This window comes from Polypterus senegalus, chromosome 3 (assembly GCF_016835505.1).
Source record: "Polypterus senegalus isolate Bchr_013 chromosome 3, ASM1683550v1, whole genome shotgun sequence".
Lineage (NCBI taxonomy): Eukaryota > Metazoa > Chordata > Cladistia > Polypteriformes > Polypteridae > Polypterus > Polypterus senegalus.
In genome coordinates this window covers 202630682-202653383 of record NC_053156.1, presented here as the reverse complement: position 1 = coordinate 202653383, position 22702 = coordinate 202630682, and the positions used below count along the sequence as shown (strand labels likewise).

Below are 22702 nucleotides of genomic sequence, written 5' to 3'. Positions count from 1 at the left end.
GGGCAACCATTAAGAAGGATATCAGAGAGGCTAAAAGACAGTTGGAGAGGAATATAGCAGATAAGGGAAAGAAGACCCCAAGAGATTCTTTCAGTATTTTAGTAGTAAAAGAACAGTTAAGGAGGAGGTCAAGTTCATCAGGAATAGTAAAGGGGAATTAAAAGATACAGACAATGAAGTAGCAGATGCCCTAAACTTACATTTTTCTGAGGTGTTTACAAGTGAGCAAGTGGATAACCTCCCAGAGCTAAACCTGACTACTAAAGAGGTACAGAGGGATTTGGAAATTGTAGAGGGAGAAGTGCTGCTCAGATTAAATAAGATGAAATCAAACAAATCACCAGGCCCAGATAATATTTATCCTCGTGTTCTTAAGGAGGCTAGTGAGTACATATATAAACCCTTGACACATATTTTTAGGAAGTCACTGTGCACTGGAGAGATTCCAAAGGACTGGAAAATGGCAAATATCATCCCATTATATAAAAAGGGTGACAGGGCAGATCCAAGCAACTATAGGCCAGTAAGCTTAACAAGCATCACAGGAAAATTAATGGAAGGAATTATTAAGGATAAGATTGAGCAACACATGGCAAGGACAGGAGTTATTCTGAACAGTCAGCATGGGTTCAGAAGAGGGAGGTCGTGTTTTACTAACATGTTGGAATTCTATGAGGAGGCAACAAAAGGATACGATCAAAGTGGAGCTTATGATATTATTTATCTGGACTTTCAGAAAGCATTTGATAAGGTGCCACATGAGAGGTTGGGCATCAAGTTAAAAGAAGTGGGAGTTCAGGGTGATGTTTTTAGATGGGTGCAGAATTGGCTCAGACACAGGAAGCAGAGGGTGATGGTGCGAGGAACCTCATCAGAACTGGCCGATGTTAAGAGTGGTGTTCCACAGGGGTCAGTGCTAGGGCGCTGCTATTTTTAATATATATAAATGATTTAAGTAGGAATATAAGTAACAAGCTGGTTAAGTTTGCAGATGATACCAAGATAGGTGGAATAGCAGATAATTTGGAATCCGTTATATCATTACAGAAGGACTTGGATAGCATACAGGCTTGGGCAGATTTGTGGCAGATGAAATTTAATGTCAGTAAATGTAAAGTATTACACATAGGAAGTAAAAATATTAGGTTTGAATACACAATGGGCGGTCAGAAAATCGAGAGTACACCTTATGAGAAGGATTTAGGAGTCATAGTGGACTCTAAGTTATCAACTTCTCAACAGTGCTCAGAAGCCATTAAGAAGGCTAACAGAATGTTAGGTTATATAGCACGATCTGTGGAGTACAAGTCCAAGGAGGTTATGCTCAACCTTTATAATGCACTGGCGAGGCCTCATCTTGAGTACTGTGTGCAGTTTTGGTCTCCAGGCTACAAAAAGGACATAGCAGCACTAGAAAAGGTCCAGAGGAGAGCGACTAGGCTGATTCCAGGACTACAGGGGTTGAATTACGAGGAAAGATTAAAACAGCTGAGCCTTTACAGTTTATGCAAAAGAAGATTAAGAGGTGACATGATTGAAGTGTTTAAAATTATGAAGGGAATTAGTACAGTGGATCGAGACTTGTATTTTAAAATGAGTTCGTCAAGAACACGGGGACACAGTTGGAAACTTGTTAAGGGTAAATTTCGCACAAACATTAGGAAGTTTTTCTTTACACAAAGAACGATAGACACTGGGAATAAGCTACCAAGTAGTGTGGTAGACAGTAAGACGGCAGGGACTTTCAAAACTCGACTTGATGTTTTCTTGGAGGAAACAAGTCGATAGGACTGGCAAGCTTTGTTGGGCTGTTCTCGTCTAGAGTGTTCTAATATTCTAATGATTATAATTAATAATTCATTACTTGACACAAAAAACTTTTTACAAAGACATTTTAAAGAAAAATCATTAAAAATAAATGTACCAATCCACTTTCATGCTATACGCGGTTCGTTGCTCTTAAACATTTACTCAGGTGATTTTTTATGGGGAGGCGGGAAAACAATTTCAACAGGAAGGGCTTTGTTGTGGAACTCAAATGTAACCTCTGTCATATGAGTGATTAGAACTATGTGAATGAAACAGTTTAAGTTCTATGAAAAAAAAAATCTCTTGTCATGACCAACCATTTAAATTGGTGAAGGACCTCATATTTCAAAAGAGAAACTAATGTTATTGCTAATGCTGTGCACTTTGAGATGTGCCTGGGTCAGATGTGAGCAAAAAGTTGATTTTATTTTATTTTTGAAAAGTGGAAAAAACATACTTCTACTAGCTCATATTTTGTTCACTTATAGCTTTTTTGTTGTTTTTTTTATTTTGATACATTTTTGACGTGCCTGTGTCAAATGTGACCAAATACAGGGTGACACAGAAAAACGGGAAATTTTCAAATGGGTAGTGTCAGCCATGTACAGTTGGCAGCACTGCGGAACAGGGATTTTGAGCTGTAAACAATCTTGCCATTTAGTAATTTAGTAATCAATTGCAAGGCAATCAATGGCAGCTGTGCGAGAATTGTTTGGTAACTGTGTCATCTCAAGATTCAGTGACATTCCCTGGCCCTCAAGATCACTGGATTTGTCCGTTTGTGATTTTTTCATGTGGGGCAACCTTAAGAGTCGGGTCTACACGACTCGGCCAAGGACACTGAATGAAGTGAAACAAAGAATTCAAGATGAAATTCATGGTATTCCAGCTGAGATGTTGCAGCGATCAATGGGGAACCTCAACAGCAGATTGGAAGAATGCATACGTACAGGATGACGCCATCTACAGGACGTAATTTTCAGACATTGATAATTTGGATTACTGTCTCTTAAAAGGCAAGTTGTAGTGGTTCAATTGCTGTCAATAAAATTTTTTTGTTGGATTTCTTCTATGTTTATTGTTTTTTTTCAAAAGTTCCCGTTTGTCTGTTCACCCTGTATAAAAGGGAAACAATGAATAAACATTTGTTTTTAAATACAGTAGAGTCTCGCTTATCCGACATAAACGGGCCGGCCGAACGTCGGATAAGCGAAAATGTTGGATGAAGGCAGGTGTTAAGAAAAAGCCTATTAAACGTCAAACTATGTTAGAATTTTACACGCTATGAACTTAATAATCATGTTTTACAACAAAACAGAATAAGTTAAATGAAAAAATGAACTTACAGTTACAGAACTGTCTGACGTTAAATACAGTATGTACTGTACTTAAAAAGTTCAGTCCTGTGATGATTTAAAGACATTTTTGATCATAGTCTGTTTTCCTGACAAGTGCCGTTTCTTCGCTGTGAAGTCTCGCCATTTTTGCAGCATCATTATGTCGATTCCTGTAGCTTCTTCTTGTTGCTCAATGTAATTAATTGCAGTTTCTCGCCTTAACTCCGTCACTAATATAGTCAACATCCGTACGAGCGTATACTGTTTACTACAGCATTGTGACTGTGTGTTTGTGCTGTGACGTGCAAGTCCCCGTCTTGCACCCGAAAACTCGAAGCTGAATCTCAGTACTTTTAGCAACACCAGCTTTATTAAGCTTGAAACAGCAACAGCGCGGTTTTCTACTGTAGCGGAATCTGCCATTCTCCTATACACAGAAACAGCAGTCAGGCAGGGTCGGGGGGAAATTAATACTGAGCCCCGTGCATTTACAATGTTCCTTGTATCACCCATCAATGGCAGACGCTTATAGCATGTCCGCGATCTTTTCGGATTGACTTTTACGTCGAACTGATACAGCGCTGGGAGACTGCAATTGCTTTGGGTTGCTCTTCTGCGTGTCATCCTGTTGGGTGGAATCCCAAAAGAGTTTAGAAACTCACACCAGCCATGATTCTTTTCAAAGGTAAAGTGCAGGTTAATTTGCTTTATGTATTTTTACTTTATATTTTGTATTAATCATTTTTATATGAATAGTTTTGGGTTGTGGAACGAATCATCTGAGTTTCCATTATTTCTTATGGGGAAATTCACATTGATATACTGTACAAGTGCTTTGGACTGCGAGCACATTTCCAGAATGAATTATGCTCGCAAACTGAGGTTCCACTGTAATTAGCTGCGGCAGGAGCAACAAAAAATAGACTACGCTCAAGCTCGCAACTTGCAGTTCTTGTTGCCGATTGATGCATATTTTTTTTTTTGTTTTTTTTTTTGCAGTGGGATGTCAGATAATACGGAATGTTGGATAAGCGAGACTCTACTGTATATATTCATTTGTGTTGATTTAGAGAATAAAACAATAAAAAAGCTAACCTTTACAGGTATCATAAATTTACAGCAGCTGTTACAGACTGGAATCAAATGTATGTTTTTATTCTAAAATAGTAAGAATAAGAGCAGCTCACTTCTCAAAACGTACTTGTCCGGGATCGAACCCGTGAAGTTTCGATTACCAGTCAACAGTTGATACAGTTGCGCCACCGAAGCGGTTGTAGCAAATGCGTGTCAATGTCGCACCCTAACGCGGGTTCTTTTTCTGCAGTTATATTCTTGAATAGAAGCACACCTGTTCTGCTATTTGTACCTTTTGTGAAAGTGTTTACAGTATATATCATCTGGAATTCAGGTTTCACAAATTATACACTTCCTGTCTACATTTTGTCAATTATTACTAAAACATGAAAAACGCTTCTGTTTTAACGATGTGTTTACACAGATTGTTGTAGACACGGAACAGACATGAAATGCATGTGTACCAAATAACGATAAAGTATTTATAAAAGGTGTCATTTTGCTTGACTTCTCACTCTATACAACTCTAAGCAACTGACACACAGGGAAACAGACTTGAGCTGAGAAAACTGTGTGGCGGTGAGGGGATGTGATAGTAGGCTGCTTATCGACACATTTACAGGACAAAAGATGCTGATGGAGAGGTGCAAAGCGATTTAAGGTGGGACAGATCTACGAGTTTTTTCGTAGGCTCTGGTAATTCTAGTGTTAAGGGAAAAAGCAGCAAGGACCTAAAGAACTACTGCCTGGATCATGTGCCTGCCAACACTGTACAATGTGTTCATGGTGGTCATTGCAGTCAGGCTGTATGATCTCTTGTTCATCAACAACATGCTCCCAGAGGAGCAGAAATATTGCCATCTATCAAGCCGAGAATGCAATGACCAGTTCATCATCAACAAGATGGTGATTAAAGAAGTCAAGGGCATGGACAAGCATCTAAGCATGGAGTGGATAAACTTCAAGAAGGCCTTTGATCGTCTGGCACACAACTGAATCATGCAGAACGTGAAGCTCTACTGAGACAGTCCAGCCATCACCAGGTTCCTGGAGAGTGCATTGAGAACATGGAGAACCAGGATGAATTTATCCTACAGCAGTGGTTTCACCAAGTTGGAACAGATATACATCAAGGGAGGACATTTTCCAAGGTGATTCCCAGTCTCTCCTGCCTTTTTGCAATGCAAGTGATACCTCTCAGTGGCATTTTCAGACAAAGAACAAGTGGAGTATGAAATCGAGACAGGGCAGTAAATCGCCCACATGCTGTACATGGACAACTTGAAGCTCTATGGGCAAAGCAATGCTGAAATCTCAGCAGGAACTGGCTCTGGTCAAGCAGTTCAGTCTTGACAAGTGCACCAAAATGACTATTCACAGAGGCAAGCTTGCAGCGGCTCCTAATGCAGTGATGAACAACAAGGAGACAATCAAGCAGCTAGAACCAGGTGAGGTGTATATCTACCTTGGCACTGATGAGAGTAACAACATAAAGCATGAAGTCCAGACCAACAAGGAGTACTATTATCGAGTGCAACTTGCCCTCAAGACAGAGCTCAGCTCATGGAATAAGATCTCAGCCATAACCAATTTGGCCAAGCAGTTACTTAAGTCCAAAGCCATGGAGACAAGGATGTACTGTAACAAGGAGAAGCCATTGCATGACCAGTTCTTCAACAACCTGAACAGGCCTTGCGTCTTCAAGAACCTGATGCATGCATGTCTTCGAAGTGCAGGTCTCAAGTGGGTGGCTCATCACAACCACTAAAGATTAGTTCTTGAACACCCAGTGCCACCAGAAGTATATCATTTGCACATCAGCAAATGCCGTCTGTGTGGTGAAGCTGAGGAGAATCAGTCTCATAGTGTCTGTATACAGTGTACTGGCCCCAAAGGAATATCTTGAACATCACAACAAGGTCAGCATGTAACTGATCTGGGAACTATGCCACAACCTGGGTGTTCAGATGAAGGACAAGTGGTATTAGCATATACCAGTCGTTGACATTGGCTATGTCATTATGTGGGACAAGACCACTCCCACAGACTTTTGCATTACCGCCAGTCTGCCAGATATCGTGTTCCATGACAAGAAGAGCAAGTTGTGTGTTGTCATCAATGTGATGATCCCAGATGATAACATCCTGAGCAAGGAGACAGAGAAGATCATAAGTATAAAGACCTAGAGGTCGAAGTCAGACACGTGGAAAATAAGAATAAGAGTAGTTCCAGGAGTCATAAGCACACTGAGAACCATCAAAACTGGGTTCCAACAGCAGCTGGACAAACAAACATGTTGAGTGAGTCCAAAAAAGATACAGAAGATCGCATTCCTTGGCACAACCCACATTCTTTAATGAGTCCTTTGATGCACAACAAGCCGAGTGAGGTCTGGCTGACCTCTGACAAATACACTAATCCCTCCCCGATCGCGGTGGTTGCGTTCCAGACCCCCCCTGATAGGTAAAAATCCGCGTAGTAGAAACCATTGGTTGTATGGTTATTTTTATATATTTTAAGCCCTTATAAACTCTCCCACACTGTTTATAAATATCCCCTTCAGAGTTATACAGCATAATCCCTTTGTATTCTCTTAGATATTAGGTAAGATTCATTGAAATTATGTATATAAACACACTGTTTATATACAGTAAAACCTAAATATTATTTTAAAGATATTGAGTGTCTCCGATATCACATATGTTACAGCCATTACGATAGACAGGCCACCAGCAATAAACACAGTACGTACAATGCAAGAAAAATAGTATACAGTAAATGTGTGTACAGTGACACTAAACGTACGTACATGTACTAAGTACTGTAAGTAGAAAATTAATTATAGTTACCAACAATGACACGATGACTTGTCCAATAACAATGAGTTTAATTTTACTGCACAACAAAGGAGAGCGTTACAGTTTTTCCAAAGGAGCCACTTCAGGCAATTGTGTAGCACTGCCGTTGTTCTTTTTCTGGTAGTCTTCAATCCAAATCCCTAAAGCAGATTCCATCCAGACTACTGCCTTATTACATCCACTTACAACTCATTTTGCACCCAGGTTAAAGGGACATTGCGGCCGTAGATCTTATATTCCTTTCCTACTTTTTAAATAAAAAGAATCCAGCCTTCAACAAATCCAAAACGTTTACCTTTTCGGCAATCGTTATCATCTTCCGTTTGCGCTTGGGCACGGTCCCTGAAGCAGTACCAGATCGTTTTGGAGCCATAATGAAGAGCTTGACTATGCACAAAGATAAACACAAAAGAGCACAACTCTTTACACAGCGAAACACGTTGATGCTGAATGAGCGAGACAAAACTTCCTGGTTAACACTGCATTCAGCACGCAGGAACTTAACTGCGTGCTCTGATTGGTTAGCTTCTCAGTCTTCTGCCAATAGCGTCCCTTGTATGAAATCAACTGGGCAAACCAACTGAGGAAGCATGTACAGGAAGTAAAAAGACACATTGTCCGCAGAACCCGCGAAAAATCCGCGTTATATATTTAGTTATGCTTTCATATAAAATCCGTGATAGAGTGAAGCTGCGAAAGTCGAAGCGCGATATAGCGAGGGATTACTGTATACCAGTGTACCTTAGTACAGAGGAAAGTGGTGATGATAATAGTAATAGGACTTCTACATTATTCAGTATTTTTCATTATTTAATATGTTAATCACTGATATGTTATATCAGACCAGACTGAAGTCAAACAGAAAAAAGTCTCATGAAAGCAACTATTTACCAATCTAAAGGATACATATACAAGAAAAACGTAATAGAAAAGCAATTTTATGTTTGAATAAATTGCTTAGATAATTAAAAAGTCTTACTTGTTCTCTTTTTCTTCTATGTACTCATGATCACTAACTTCAGGTAGCTGGACAACATTCACTCGCACAGGATGCGAACTTTGAAGCAATCTCCTTACTTCCTGTACACGTAGATCTTTGCACCAGATCAGTGAGATTACTTCCTGATTCATATCATTCATTCCATCATCTTCATCTTCTGTTTCATTAGCAGGGGGCAGGTCTGAACCAATCATTTGACCCACAGTCTTTGGGGAACAAATACAAAAGAGGGAATATAAAAAAATAAAAACATATTGTGAATTACTTGATTTTGGGTTCAGACAAATCTTCACCTATGTATATGTATTTAAAAAAGTACCCACAATGGGTCAATTTAGCTTCACTAATTAACCTTACTTACATATCTTTATGACAAAAAGGATGGTACAGGTTGAAAGTCAAAACTTCACACAGATGGTTAAGTGGTCTGGCTTAGCGGCAGTAGTGAAAACACTACCAAGCCACAAATTTAGTATCACTAATTAACTTTACATATTTTAATCACAAAAAAGGAACCTGGAATAGCCAGAGAAAACCCAGATGGTCCAGGGTGAAAGTGCATACATCACACAGATGAAAAAGAGGCCAGACTTAATGGCACTAGTGAAAACACTACCAAGTCACAAATTAAAATACAGAAAGAGAAGCTGTATTAGATAGCTGATTACACTAATATTTAAAGCACTTTGTTGCTTGCCTTATTAAATGCGTTACCAAAAATTACCAAAGTGAATATTGTCAGATCTTTTACAGTATATACTACTACAACCCAACAGACGCATATGAAAGAGGAAAAGACTTCAAAGTTTGGTGTTACTTTTTTTGTTTGTTGTGCCAGTTAATAAAAAGTGCAGTCTTTACTTATGAAAAAGTTACCACAGCATTTTCTGAACAATAAATAAAGGGATCTAAAATGCCCTTTGAAAACTTTCAAGAACAGTCTGATTTACTGTAAGAATTTCTTGCCAATGGTCAGGTAAATCTGTATGCATGCAAGTTAGCAAAAAGTACCCACTTTTGATTAAATGTTTTTACAGTGTTTTACTAATTATCCCACGAAAGTAAAATATATGGAAGTAGAATACCTACCGTAATGCAATAGAATTTAAATGGCATAAAAATTAAGAAAGCGACTGGAATGAAAACCTGTAGGCATTGTGACTTTCAAAAGCCCAAATTTACTATCTCCTACATAAACAAAAATAGCTTCAGAAAACTGGAATGAGTTGTATCATGATTTGTAAGAAGAAACATCTGCTACAGAGAACATGTGTAGCTATATGAGCATTAATTAATAGCAGATCAATTGATTATTTGTGAGCACTAATTAATAGCAGATCAATTGATTATTACTTTCAACTGATGTAGTATTCTTCATTTAAGACTAATGCTACTCTACAATACATAAAGCAGAGGTCTGGTGGAAATAAAGATGAGAAGAAAATAAACTTCCATTGCAAAATTGATAACTAGCATCACTCCTAATCTGTACCATGTAGATTTGCTTAAAAGTTGCTAAAATTTGGGCCTTTGATTTGAATGTCTTTCTACAATTAATTATATATGTGTAATGCATTTAAAACTAACTGACTTATTAAATGTAAAGTGTTTTTGAAATTTGACTTTAAGGTGTATTTGACTACCAACAGTTCATTTGTTTTGATCTACAAAGATTGCTTAACTTTTGTACTCAAGTCCTGAAAATATATATTTGATTAATAATGTGCACACTTGTGAATGCTCAATGCCCTTTTTACCTCCGGCCTCCCTGTCATTTCTGGCTGTCCTACATTCTTTGACAGAATTCACAACATGACTCTGCTACAGGGTGGAAGAGGACCATTTATAACTCATTCCAGGCAACCTAGGAGTTATGGTTGAGTTCAGGTTGGACACCACCCTGAGTCCCAATCTGTACATAATGAAAAGACACCTAGTGCTACTCCAAAACTGGTTATCATCCATGAGCTATCTCACAGTAACACTTCTAATGATGTATATCCACAGAATTTCCTGGGCTACTGCTCAATTTCAGGTCCTGTTTATCTACTCTGGCTTTTTATTTATTTCATGTTACTGTGAAAAATGATGTTCATATTGTAAAACATAAAGAAAGAAAATCTTAGAAGCAGACATATTTAGAAAAATCAAGAACTTACTGATTTTCCTTTTGCTATGGTAACTTCATGTGCCTGTTTAATGAGGTCTTGCCGTCCAATAAGCATACAAACATCTTCTGACCAACCAGATGAAGGCTGTGTTCGACAGTGATAGATAGCATCTCTGATAGGCAAAGCAACACCAATTGGAACAGATTCCAAATCTCTAAGTGTAAATCCTAAAAATACAAAATAAGACAATAGAGGTTTCATCAAAGCTGCCTACATATTTAACATACATAAACACACACACAGCCCTTGTTTCCACATGTACATAATAAAGGGGCCAGTGTGTGTGTGTGTGTGTGTGTGTGTGTGTGTATATATGTATATATATATATATATATATATATATATATATATATATATATATATACAGTATATGTGTGTGTGTGTATATACATATATATATTATATATATCTATACTAATAAAAGGCAAAGCCCTCACTTACTAACTCACTAACTCACTCACTCACTCAATTCTCCAACTTCCCGTGTAGGTAGAAGGCTGAAATTTGGCAGGCTTATTCCTTACAGCTTACTTACAAAAGTTAAGCAGGTTTCATTTCGAAATCCTACACATAACGGTCATAACGGTCGACAACATCCACCATGTTGAAGTTTCTTATTTATGGTCCCATCTTCACGAAATTTGGTAGGCGGCTTCCATGCACAAACTTAAACCAATGTACGTACTTATTTCAGTGGTATGACGCCACTGTCGGCCACCATATTGAACTTTCCAACAGTCTTTGTTACTTATGAGCCCATCTTCAAGAAATTTGGTACGCGGGTTCCCAATGCTAACTGAATCCTACTTACCTACATACATACGTCCATAGCCTGCAGCTCGGTCACCGTGTGAGGCGGCATTGGGTCTCCCATCCCAACGCCTCCCACGTTGTTGGCTGTCTGCCTATATGAGGCCGTCTGCCGCTCCGGTCTCTACATTCCCTTCCTTGCTTCACCACGGGATTCACGTCTCCATGCTGATAATTACAGCATTTTTATTTAATCCACGACTTCTCCGCTGTTTTATTGGTCGTTTATTATGATTATAGTTATTGTGTAGGTATTTTAGACCTACTTTACATTGTTCAGGTACCCATTTCCTTTATCGTTCCAACCGTACCCCCAATAACATGTCTATGGAGGTGATCACCATCAATCAAAGAACTGTCACTTACCGAGTGGTTTCCATGCCCGGAGATGGCACCTGCCTTTTCCATTCTCTTTGTTACATATTGCACGGCGATATCAGGCTCACTCTTGATATCCGGAGGAACACTGTGTCTTATGTATTGAATGACTGGGACAGGTTCAAGGTGTGGGCTGATGATGGTACAGGAGATAATTATACTACACAGGAGCACTATAAGAGTGAAATACTTAAGCCCTTCACCTATGGTTGTGAATGTGAGTTGATGGCTGCCGCTGAATTGTTCGGTTGTCGCTTTCAAGTGTACCAAAATGGCCAAATATTTTACACCTTTCAACAACCGCCAATGCCTCTTAAACAACTTAGATTCACAGGTGACAATTTCAGTAGTGGACACTTTGATGTTCATGAATGTTTAAACTCTCAAAAGCTAGATGTGAAGTTGTTGATGAAACCAGTTGTATGCTTAAAACACTTGACAAATGCCAAATGTCACTTCAACACAAGTACTGCAAATACTAACTTAATTGAAACCATGAAACTCTAACCGATTATGTCAGTGGCAATCCAAGCTGTGAGATTTAAGACAAGATTACTTTTCACATGGCCAACAGTACGTTGCATGCTCAAGAGTAAGCTCAGCGCACAGCTTGGTCATATTACAACTGGAGGGCAGAACTGACAATGTGGTATACAAAGAGATCCTTAACAAATAATTATTGGTATATTTTCCCTCAGTTTAAAAAGGTTTAATTTTCTTCTTTGTAAAAAATTTTAAGGCAGTACTTCGCCGCTGCGACGTGCGGGTATTTTGCTAGTTATATAAATATACAGTATATGTGTGTGTGTATATATATATATATATATATATATATATATATATATACACATATACACACACACACACATACATACATACACATACACACACACATAGATATATATACACATCTATCTTGTCACGCTTGGGTCACAGATTTGCACAGAAACACAGGAACTTTATTCAAACACTGCAAACAAACATGTCTCCTTTTAAAAGTTGAAACATGCTCCTTGACAAGACGGAGATGACATTTTCCATTTCACAATTAAAAGAACGCAAACATATCTTCCTCCTCAAAGGAATGCGCATCAGGAGCAGGAAAGGACAGAGAGAGAGAAAATCAAACAATCAATCAAGAACTGTTTGGACTTTAAGTCTGCGAAGTACCACACGGATTGCGCGTTAGATCAGCCGCAAGTAAGGGAGCAATGTGAAGGTAGTCTTTCAGCAACTTCTTTAACCTGTAGGGGTGCGAACAGCCCCCCAGCTAACACACCCTTCCTCAGCTTTATTCACTTCTTCGTGAATCAAGCAACATTCCATACCAGGGTCAAACAAGCGTGAAAGGACATCAGCATTGATATGTTCAGAGCCGGGTCGATGCCTCACTGTAAAACTGTAAGGTTGCAAACCCAAAAACCGTCTCATGAGATGAGAGTTTGTTTCTTTCTGACAGTATAACCACTGAAGTGGAGTGTGATCTGTCACTAATGTAAAATTTCATCCCCATAAATAATAACAAAGTGCTTCCACAGCCCATTTTATTGCCAAGCATTCTTTTTCAATAGTCGAATAATTACGCTCCCTAGGAAGCAATTTTCTACTCAAAAATGTGCTCTTACCCATCAAAAACCTGGGAAAGGACGGCGCCTAAACCAAATGCACTTGCGTCCGTCTGTAGAGCAAAATCCTTGGAGAAGTCGGAATTCCGCAGAACTGGATAAGACGACAAAGCAGTTTCCAAATCACAAAAGGCATGTTCACAAACTTCTGTCCATACAATAGGGCGGTTTTTTCTACCTCTAGTAAGATCTGAAAGAGAAGCAGCCCTATTTGCAAAATCAGGAAAGAATCTTCTGTAAAAACCTGCAAGCCCCAGAAAGGCACAAACTTGTTTCTGCGTTTCTGGTTATGGGTAATCAAGCATCTCTTCTACTTTTCTGAATTGAGGTCGGAGTTAACCACTGCCCATGGAGTAGCCCAGATAATGAGTCTCAGATATACCCAATTTACACTTCTTGTGGTTAGCTGTCAAATCAGTCTGTCTTAGGCTCTCAAGGACAGCCTGGAGACGTTCCAAATGTGTTTGCCAATCATTAATGAAAATCAAAACATCATCGAGATACGCCCCGGAATACTCGGAATGAGGACACAAGATCTGGTCCATCATATGCTGGAAAGTTAGAGGTGCGCCATGAAGACCAAATGGGAGACTAATAAATTCATAAAGTCCGTCAGGAGTCGCAAATGGTGTTTTTTTGCAACTGTCAGCCTCAAGGGGCACCTGCCAGTAACCTTTCGTGAGATATAGTGTGGAGATATAGGACGCCTGACCCAGTTTTTCCAACTGTTCATCAACACGAGGCATTGGATAAGCATCAAATTTTGAGACTTTATTCAAGCGCCTGAAATCGATACCGAAGCAAACTGAGCCGTCTTGTTTTGGGACTAATATGACCGGACTACACCAGTCACTTTTACTTTCGCAAATTACAACCAATGCCAGCATCTTTCTGACTTCCTCACACACAATAGTCCATTGTGCTTCAGGAATCCGATACGGGCGCATCTGCACCCTAACACCGGATTCAGTAGTGATTTTATGTTCTGCAAGATTAGTAACGCCTGGCAAGTCTGAAAAAACATCAGTGTTCCATTTAATCAAAGATAACAACTCTGTCTTTTGCGAGTCGGTCAAATTGTCACCAATGGCAACATCAGTCTGAGAGACAACAGCGAAAGAAGTGCTCCCCCCCCGTGGGTCATGCCATTCCTTCAAGAGATTAACATGTAAAATCTGGAATGGTTTGCGCCATCCAGGTATTCTAACCTTGTAATTTACCAGTCCCATACGTTCCTCAATAATGGCAGGGCCCTGCCATTTCAATAGGAATTTGTGTGGATCTGTTGGAATCAGTACCGGAACACAATCGCCAGGTTTGAATTCATGGAGCTTACAGCATCTGTCATAAAGACGTCTCTGAGTTTCTTGGTCACGTCGCTGATGCTCTACAGCAATAGAAAAAAGTTTAGAAATTCTTTTTTGCAACGAAATTACCCGATCTGCAAAGCTCGGTCAGTGAGGTGTTGTCCCGAATCCTGTCAATCCTCTTGTACAACAACCAAGACGCCTCTCGGACACCTGCCAAACAACAACTCGAATGGACTCAAGGCAGTGGATGCCTGTGGCGATTTCCGCACCGCAATCATAACAAAAGGCAGGACAGAGTCCCAAGACGTCGGATCATCATGAGCAACTTGCCTAATCATCTGTTTTAAAGTGTTGTTAAATTGTTCAGTCAAACCATTGGTCTGTGGATTGTAAACAGTGGTACTCAATTTCTTAATAGCAAAACTGTCACACAATTGTTTCATCACATGAGAAGTAAAAGGTGTGCCCTGATCAGTTAGAATTTTTCTAGGGATGCCAATACGAGTAAAAATCTCGCACAAAGCTTTGGCTACAGAGGAGGAATTGGCTTTTTTCAAAGCAGCCACTTCCGTATATTGCGTTGCATAGTCAACTAACACAAGCATATATTGATACCCACTTTTAGTCTTAGGTAGAGGACCTACTATATCTAATCCCACCCATTGGAAAGGGACTTCCAAAATAGGCACAGAAGAAAGGGGAGCCCGAGGAGGTTTATAAGCAGAGACGATTTGACAATCTGGACAAGAAGTACAGAACCGCTCCACATCTTTCCCCATATTCAGCCAATAAAATCGTTTTGACAAACGTTCTCTAGTCTTATCAGTCCCCAGGTGCCCACCCAAGATGTGAGAGAGAGCTAATTGCAAAACAATGCCCCTATGCACTTCAGGTACAACTAACTGTTCAATAAATTCCCTGACTAAATGATCTGATATCACTCTAAAAAGGCAGCCGTTTTTCTAAAGGAAGTGTGGGGTTTTTAAGCCCCCGGATGCACGCTCTTAGTAATAAGAGTCACTAGCAGAGCGAGCCTGTTTAAATGCATATTCTAATTAGCTATCAGCATGCTGCAAGCGCACAAAATTGGTCTGCTCGCCAGTGCTTGTTTCTTGTTTGGAGGCATTTGCTAGTTGAAAAATTGTGGATGGGTCAGCCAGCATCTCTGGGAAATTGGTTGGGGGTGGGGGGAGGGGCAGGTTTGGGGGGCATGTCGCCCTCGGTCTCACTGGAGAGATCGGGTTCAATATCTAGTCTGGGCTCGAGAACTTCCCAAACAACCACTTTGGGTTCAATATTTAAACAGGGCTCGAAAATTTCCCCAACAGCTTGACACGGGGCTCACTGACATTCGGTCATGAGCCTAGGAAAAAGGGCATTCCTCCTGCCAATCAGTAAGGACCAGGGACAGGAGTCTGAAACAGCAGACCAAACTTTAAAATGTCGACCCTTATATGTTAACGGAAGAAGCAACGTCTGATAGTCTTTAACATCTCCATGTACACAACGTATGTTTACAAATTCAGTGTTGCGCAGATACCTGTCGTCAAGACAGTCCCGTCTGACAATACAAAGGTCATTTCCTGAGTCCAATAATGCAGAGACCTTGCTGCACCCCAACTTCACTGAGACCATTAAGCCATCCTTTTTATTTGATGAATAAGGAACCCAGGAGCAACAAACCTCGCCAAGACCAATTTACATCGATTGAGCTGGGGGTAGGTGACATTCCCTCGCCAAATGGCCGGGTTGATCACACTTGAAGCATCTTCATTCAGCTGCACTGCTGTAATACCCACGGAGATGTCCACGGCCTCCTGCTTCCCCAGATGTGGGCACTACATTAACAGCCGGATCCCCTGGTGGTCTTCCTGAGGAAACCTGATTTTCAGGGTTAACAGCACGTAGATGTTCAAAGCGACAAGCATTCCCTGGGGGGATCTTTAGGAGGCTGCGGAACAGCATAAGAAGCAGCAAATCCACCTCTTTTTCTCCAAGCGGTTTGAGAACTCTCTAAATGTCTGGCTATGATTGTCAACGATTCAACATCATGACGAAGGAATTCATTTTGAAGAACTACAGGTATCCCTGCCAGCAGTATATTCATGACAACCTTTTCCACAACTTGCTCCATCTCATTTCCCTCAAACCACCAGTTAACTTTAAGAATCAAATCTTGAATTTGTGAACTAATGGGTCCGTCCATGTTCAGTTTCCAATCATGAAGCGCAAAACCTTTAGACAAATAGCTCGTAGTTTTTCGTAAAACAACCTGCCGTGTCAAGAAATCATAATCGCTGAGTTTATCACAAGGCAGATTCCGTAAAGCAATTAAGGCATCCCCAGACAAAAAAGGGGTGACGATGACAGCCCAGTTCAGTTTGTCCCATCCCAGCAAAGTCGCCACATGTTCAAAAGCCAAAAGAAACATCTCTGGGTTATCGGAAGGCCCAATGTTCATCAGCACATCCTTGGAATTAGCAGGTAGACCAGGAACCGGATCATCATCTGGGTCGGGAGGAAGTGGGACATTTTGAGCGATCTGAAACAATTCCTCGGCATTCATCTGTGCAACCACTTCTGGTACCATTTGTCACACTTGGGTCACAGATTTGCACAGAAACACAGGAGGTTGTAGAGACAGGAACTTTATTCAAACACTGCAAAAAAACATGTCTCTTTTCAAAGGTTTAAACATGCTCCTTGACAAGACAGAGATGACAGTTCCATCTCACAATTAAAAGAATGCAAACATATCTTCCTCTTCAAAGGAATGCACATCAGGAGCAGGGAAGTGCAGAGAGAGAGAGAGAGAGAGAAAAACAATCAAAAACTGGCAGTTGCTGTTCGGACTTTTAAGTCTGCGAAGTACTGTGCGATAGATCAGCCGCAAGTAAGCCCAGTAAGCAAGGGAGCAATGTGAAGGTAGTCTTTCACCATCATTTTTAACCTGTAGGGGTGCAAACAGCCCCCCAGCTCACTATATATATAAATATATATATATATATATATATATATATATATATATATATATATATATATATATATATATATACTGCTCAAAAGAATTAAAGGAACACTTTTAATCAGAGTATAGCATAAAGTCAATGAAACTTATGGGATATTAATCTGGTCAGTTAAGTAGCAGAGGGGGTTGTTAATCAGTTTCAGCTGCTGTGGTGTTAATGAAATTAACAACAGATGCACTAGAGGGGCAACAATGAGATGACCCCCAAAACAGGAATGGTTTAACAGGTGGAGGCCACTGACATTTTTCCCTCCTCATCTTTTCTGACTGTTTCTTCACTAGTTTTGCATTTGGCTACAGTCAGTGTCACTACTGGTAGCATGAGGTGATACCTGGACCCTACAGAGGTTGCACAGGTAGTCCAACTTCTCCAGGATGGCACATCAATACATGTCATTGCCAGAAGGTTTGCTGTGTCTCCTGCACAGTCTCAAGGGCATGGAGGAGATTCTAGGAGACAAGCAGTTACTCTAGGAGAGCTGGAGAGGGCCATAGAAGGTCCATAACCCATCAGCAGGAGCAGTATCTGCTCCTTTGGGCAAGGAGGAACAGGATGAGCACTGCCAGAGCACTACAAAATGACCTCCAGCAGGCCACTGGTGTGAATGTCTCTGACCAAACAACCAGAAAGACTTCATGAGGGTGACCCAAGGGCCCCATGTCCTCTAATGGGCCCTGAACTCACTGCCCAGCAGCATGCAGCTCGATTGGCATTAGCCATAGAATACCAGAATTGGCAGATGCACCACTGGTGCCCTGTGCTTTTTACAGATGAGAGCAGGTTCACCCTGAGCACGTGACAGAAGTGAAAGGGGTCTGGAGAAGCCATGGAGAACATTATGCTGCCTGTAACATCATTCAGCATGAGCAGTTTGGTGGTGGGTTAATGATTGTCTGGGGAGGCATATCCATGGAGGGTCACACAGACCGCTACAGACTTGACAAAGGCACCTTGGCTGCCATTAGGTATCAGGATGAAATCCTTGGACCCATTGTCAGACCCTATGCTGGTACAGTGGCTCCTGGTGCACGACAATTCCTGGCCTCATGTGGTGAGAGTATGCAGGCAGTTCCTGGAGGATGAAGGAATTGATACCATTGACTGGCCACCACACTTTCCTGACCTAAATCTAATAGAACACCTCTGGGACATTATGTTTTGGTCCATCCAATGCCACCAGGTTGCACCTCAGACTGTCCAGGAGCTCAGTGATGCCCTGGTCCAGATCTGGGAGGAGATCCCCCACAACACCATCTGTCATCTCATTAGAAGCATGCACTGATGTGTTCAGGCATGTATACAAGAACACAGGGGCCATACAAAGTGCTGCGTACAATTTTGAGTTGCTGCAATTAAATTTTGGCAAAATGGACTAGCCTGCCACATAATTTTTTCACTCTGATTTTTGGGGCGTCTTTGAATTCAGTGCTCTATAGGTTTATCATTTTCATTTCCATCAAACGATGTGGCATCCTTTCGTTCCTAACACATTACCCAGTCTATATCAGTATAGATATCCAGGAGGATTTCTTTTTCCCATTGAGATCTGATATGTTTTCAAAGTGTTCCTTTAATTTTTTGAGCAGTTATATATATATATATATATATATATATATATATATATAAAATATACACACACACACACACACATATAGTATGCATGCAAGGTCTTACAATTAAGTTAGCGAACTTGCCACCATGTTCTTATGTTGGCAGCACTGTACAAACATCTTGGTACAGTTTTATTACTCATTTACTTCATTCTAACCTTGGAAATTGAACTGGCTGGTTTCTCTAAGGTGAGGCAGTCCTCACATGCTCAACCTTTAAGACACAATTAGTAAACCGTTTAGTTATTTTCAGTCCTTTCCCTTAAGTTTTAATAATTCGTTGTTACAACTTCATTTAAGTATGTACATGTAATAAATTGTAAAATATTGTACATAAACTAAAAATTCCATACCAGAAGATATACCTACAGGATTTGTAGGCTTTGACACTACATTCAACATGTGCATTTATTTTATGCATATATATTTTCACAGTAGTTTTGATCACTCAGTTTAGCCCAGAAAGGTAATTCATGTATAATGCTGGAATTAAACTTAAAGGCATAATTAGAAAATCTCTAAGACAATAAAGAGATTTAGAACATTCCTGAAAAAGGCTGTTAAAAGAGTACATCATTCTTAAGGGTAACTGTTCTAACATGATGCTTAAAATACTGGAGAAACCCTTGAATTACTTTAAGCCATGCAACATTATAAGACTTTCCAGTGATTATTGGTTGCAGACTTTATTTAAATAATCTTAGTGAATCAGGGGCAGTTGCAGCACACTGATCACAAATCTTTACAGCACAAGTTACTCAGTCCAACCAATCTGCAACTCACTCCAACAAAACAAGTTTGATTTTGCTTCATGTCATAAAGAAGAGATCAATGTACATGAGAGCTCACAACCAATTAACATTCACCCGGAAATACAATGTAGCGACGAAGAGTAAGGAACAAGCATGCTTTAGACCACAATCACAGAAGAGAGATTTGAGTATCTGACATCTTATTTTTTATGTACCACGGCAGGGTGGAAAAATAAGAAAACAAGAAAAGGGGGCAGAGATTACAGCTGAACTTGTCATACCTCTAAAGCCTCTGCATGGGAACTAGCTCCTTCAGGCATTACATTATTGGTTGTTAGAGAGGGCGACAAGAGCTTACATTACAGAGGAAATGTGAAAACTCATCACAGAGTTATCTAATGCAACATGTCCAGTAATTTCTAATTACTGTATATAAACTGACATGGTATGGCAATATAATTAGCAACTGCAGTCATCAAATCCGATATCCCCTCTGACGAAAAGTTATGGAATGTGAAATCTTTTTTTTTATCTTTTGTGTATCTTAAAAATAACAATGTAAAAATATTACCTGATTGGGTTAGCCAAGTCACAAGTTTTTCTGCAAGACTTGAATTCAATACAGATGGTCTTAGGGCACTCAATCTAGAGAAATCAAACATATAATTTTCCTGAAAACAAAATTAAACCTGACTCATATAACTATGGAAAAATAAATTAAATAAATACCTTTTATCTTCGTGTTCCTTTAAAGGCTTTCTCTGCCCTGAGAATAAGAAATAAAACACAGGCAATGAATTGAACTGTGAAAAAATAATACTAATGGTATTTTCACAACCAACTGACAAGAAAAACTAATTAAAGGAGAATATGCTCTCCTGGTTAAGATGGCCGATGACATAGCCTTGATATAAGAAAAAAGCTAATTGAAAAATGCAAGATGTCATCTTGTTGGTCATGATTCCTGGTAAATGACCATTTTCATGGCGGTGTTGTATCTGTTCTGCTAACAAGCTTGGGTCTTAATGTATGTGGGGCTAAGAATTTTATACTGTAAAGTATCCCAAACAATTCTTGGCCTTTGGTTGTCATCAAGGTCAACCACTTTAGTGATACATATTGAATCAGAACTGGCTGTTTTTTGCTTATTGCGCATAATCAGTAGATTGAAATATAACTTGCAAATCACAAGCCTATAATACTCTTCCTGGCTTTCCTTTATGCAAGTAAAGCAATCTAAAACATAGTGTTACAACCAAGTGCTGTATGAGGGTTTTTGAGCCAGTTGTGCATGTAGAAGGAATGTTATGTCTCCTTTTAAAAGGAGCAATCCAAATAAGAATCCAGCTGGCACATGAATTTGAAGGATTGAAAAATTCCACAGAAACTCCAGCTGCTACAGTATGTCTAATAACAAAATCACTAAAATCAAGTTAAAGTTTGGGTGTTAAGCTTAAGGCCCATAGGATTAATCCAGCTCATCGCACATCAGAATATGCAGACTTCTTTCATCACATACAAGTAATAATAACATTCTTTTGACACATTTGTTTCCTTTTTATTGATTGTTTCTGCATTGTACTGCAATGCTATTAAAATTTATCAAATGCAAATACTTTATTAAGAAACAAGTATTAAGTATTTTACCAAAAAAAAAAAAAAAGATGTAAAACAGAAGGTACGTACGCACATCGAGATGAAATGCACAAGGCACCTTTGTACTGATGGACCAATAATGCAAAATTCCTTGCACATTTCAAATCAGCAAGAGCATATCTGCCCCATGGAGGAGTGTAGAGAGCAAAAATATTGATTAGTGCAAGCTGTTCGTTTACTTTATGAGAAAAGAGACATGTCAGATGATAAATCTTAACGCTCCTTTTGTGAAAAAGAACCTTACAGTAATGTAAGTTCAACTGACATCATTCAGTTTCATTCTGCACGATTTGTTTTATATTAAAATATGCAGAGGTCTGTTACATTTTTTGTCTACATGACATTTGTTATACAGAATGTGTATATATGTATAACAAATCTATTAAAATAAATATGCAACATTGTACTGTGTTAAAATATTTAAATTTTAACTGATAATTTGTTGCAATCTGTAATGCCTTTAAGATGGCATAATGCAGTCAGAAGTAGGAAAAATTTTTATTTTCTTGAGTTCAGTGAAGACACATACTGAGGTCAACTCTTGACAGTTTAGACTTGTTTATGCAGGTTATTTTCATTTGCTGGTTCACAGTATTACATGAAAGTAAGGGTACAAAAGGGCTTGTAGGTGACAATTATTCAGTGCACGTAAATGTACTATGTAGCAACCTGCCATAAGTCATATAAATGGATGAGCTAGCAAGTAGCTATTTGTTAGATTCATTTTGAAGCATATGTGAACAATATGAAATAAACTGGTGATACTTTGTATACCAGAATTTAACGACTAATATATTTTTCTTAAAATTAAAAAAATGAAAGTACTTCAGATTGAAACGCTGTAATGTAATTAATAAGCTGATGGATAATTACATAGCATCTCAATTAATCCAAAGTTAAACTGTTAAAAACAGTAACCATATTTTCAGTTTCAGCAACCAAAAGCTGATGCCTAGTCGGCTTAGCAACTACTTAAAATTTATTATTGAGTCCTGGTGGAAAGGGAGATGCTACAATTTTATGTTTAAAAAAAAAAAACAGCGATATTAAATGTAATACTATATTACAATAATTATAAATATGTCCTTCACTTTATATTTGTTAAGGATGTGATTGACAATTAGGGTTATAAATAAATATTAGTTTACCAACCTGCTGAGATTTTAAGTAGGTATTTCGAAGGTTCACTAGAAACAGCACTATAATCACCCAGAATATACAATGCAAAACTCTGTAATATGGAGAGAAAAACATATTATTAACTGCCCAGCATATAAAAAAAA

The 22702-nt window shown here is 39.2% G+C and overlaps 1 protein-coding gene across 2 annotated transcripts in view; it reads right to left on the bottom strand.

Moving 5' to 3' along the window:
- anapc1 (anaphase promoting complex subunit 1) overlaps window positions 1-22702 on the bottom strand; it is a 260906-nt gene that overhangs the window by 119468 nt on the left and 118736 nt on the right. For both annotated transcript variants that reach the window (XM_039748373.1, XM_039748374.1), the window contains exons 22-26: window positions 22572-22650; window positions 20493-20529; window positions 20335-20408; window positions 10238-10416; window positions 8058-8284 (exon numbers count right to left, since the gene is read on the bottom strand). In XM_039748373.1, the coding sequence (XP_039604307.1) occupies window positions 8058-8284; window positions 10238-10416; window positions 20335-20408; window positions 20493-20529; window positions 22572-22650 (596 nt within the window). The remainder of the gene's footprint in view (window positions 1-8057; window positions 8285-10237; window positions 10417-20334; window positions 20409-20492; window positions 20530-22571; window positions 22651-22702) is intronic.